The 1989-nt window shown below is 47.8% G+C and overlaps 1 protein-coding gene across 1 annotated transcript in view; it reads right to left on the minus strand.

The window, feature by feature from the left end:
• Window positions 1–1989, minus strand: part of TPCN1 (two pore segment channel 1) — a 49236-nt gene that overhangs the window by 9369 nt on the left and 37878 nt on the right. Inside the window, exons 19-20 of the mRNA XM_009287513.2 lie at window positions 1218–1289; window positions 292–381 (exon numbers count right to left, since the gene is read on the minus strand). Of these exons, the coding sequence (XP_009285788.1) occupies window positions 292–381; window positions 1218–1289 (162 nt within the window). The remainder of the gene's footprint in view (window positions 1–291; window positions 382–1217; window positions 1290–1989) is intronic.

Raw genomic sequence — 1989 nt, forward strand, 5'->3', positions numbered from 1 at the left:
CGGGTGGCGGTGTGGTGCTTAGTTGCCGGTTGGGGTTAAACCACGACAGCAGCCAACCCCACCACAGAAGTCTCTCCCTTTCCAGATGCAATGCAAAAGCCATTTAATCCCATCTTACCTAGAGAAGTGAAGTGTCTCCCCTAGATTTTCCCAGCATGTTGCCTTAGCTGCAAAACCCCATTTAGACCCATCCTCTGGCCCCTTGTCCACAGGGAGACAGAGCTGCCACAGACACTACTACTGGCTGTGTACCAAACCCACTGCAGAGGGGGATGGATTTGCAGTACTCACTTGCAGCAGTTCCGGTAGACCACGCCAGCGAAGAACTCCATGCCAACAATGGCAAAGCAATAGTAGAAGATCAGCAGGGTTAAACCCAGGCTGGAGGCAAAAACAGAAAGAGTACTGTGCTACTCAAGAGTTGCTAAGGCAGGGAAACACAAAGTCACAGACTGGCTTCTCTGGAAGGAATTTCCAACACATGGGAAGCAGCACTGAAAACCCCAGACCACCCTCCCTGCCACTGTGGCTCTGCAGTTCTTTGCCTGCTCTCATTCAAGAAGTCCTTGGACAAGGAGCTTGCCACTTGCTGAAGAGCGAAACTAAAGAGCAGCCTGGATTCCCTCCCAGTCTGTCTTTTTCTGGTAAACAAATGTCTCTCCACAGTTTCTTTAATAAAGAACAACACACACTGGTTCTGCCCTCTCCATGTCCTTGGATGCAGGGACTGTGCCAAGAACAGGGTTCTCTAGCTAACACGCTCTCCTCAGACGTCCTTCAAGGGAATAAGGTCTGAGGATGCCCCACTCAAACACCAAGCTCCTTCTGCCCCACCATTTCACAATAATGCTCTTGAGTGGCCAGGGAAGCATCTGGGGCTGAGTATATTCACGCCAATGTTCCTCCCAAATGGACTTCTCCTCTCACCAAAAGCTGGGACGGGGAGAAAAATTAAACAAGCATCGACTCTTAGTTATCCTCCTAACACAAAAGCGGGAGGAGGCCCAGGGTGCTGGAGTGTTGCTTATCGCATACTGCTCCAAGAAATTGGAAGATTAACACTCCACTGCAGCACACTGAAGAATCAGTAACAATCAATTGACAGATCAGAGCATAAACACCTTTAGCAGGTTGGACAGGTCCCTATCCTGACCCCAGCCCTAGACACTAAACCTTCACTCCCCTCTCCCCGCCATCACCCAAAGAGAAGTTAGTACCTGGCCATCCGGGGGAACAACTCAAACATAGTGTCCAGGACATTTCTGTAGCGTTTCTTCAATTTAAATAGCCTGAAAGGAGAAGCCAGTAGTTACCTATGCACTGCAACTTTCCTGGTGCTGTTGGGAATAGTTAAACAGAGTATCCCAGTTCTCTGTACCTCCCAGGTCAAATGAACAGTAAGGTTTCCTGACACCAAACTCACAGGATCTGCTCTTGCTCAAGTGGTCTCTGCTCACCTAACAATGCCCCGCTGTCCCACCTGAATGTTTATGACACTTTCAACTAAGTGTTTACAGGATTGAGGAATCTCAAGGAAAAGTCTGTGTCTTTTTACACAGCATGATGCATAAATAGCTATTTAAAAAAAAATTAAAATCATAAGAACTTAAACTAGTCCTGTGTACAGGGTCAGGATTCATTACTCCTTTCCTCAGACATAAGCTTTTCTGTGTTTCCCCCATGACCCAATAAAAATTCATGAAAGAAAACTACCTCATGCCTGCTAATTTAAGATTTGGCAACTCCATCAGCCTTTACAGAAAAACACAGCTGCCAAACACAGGCTTTGGCAGGGGAGCAACAGAGAGAACTTCCCCCCCCCCCCCCCCGTCGTCAAAAAGTCTTCTTTAAATCCCTAAGGTGCATGTACCTCCGTAACAGTCTCGAAATGAGGAGGGTTAATAGACCCATCTTACTGAGCTGCAGAGAGGTTACAGGCCGCAGTCTTGCTTAAAGGAGATGCAGTTAGAGCAGGGTTGTACTCCACCA

The sequence above is a fragment of the Aptenodytes forsteri genome, unplaced genomic scaffold (genome assembly GCF_000699145.1).
Source record: "Aptenodytes forsteri isolate BGI_AS27 unplaced genomic scaffold, ASM69914v1 Scaffold297, whole genome shotgun sequence".
Lineage (NCBI taxonomy): Eukaryota > Metazoa > Chordata > Aves > Sphenisciformes > Spheniscidae > Aptenodytes > Aptenodytes forsteri.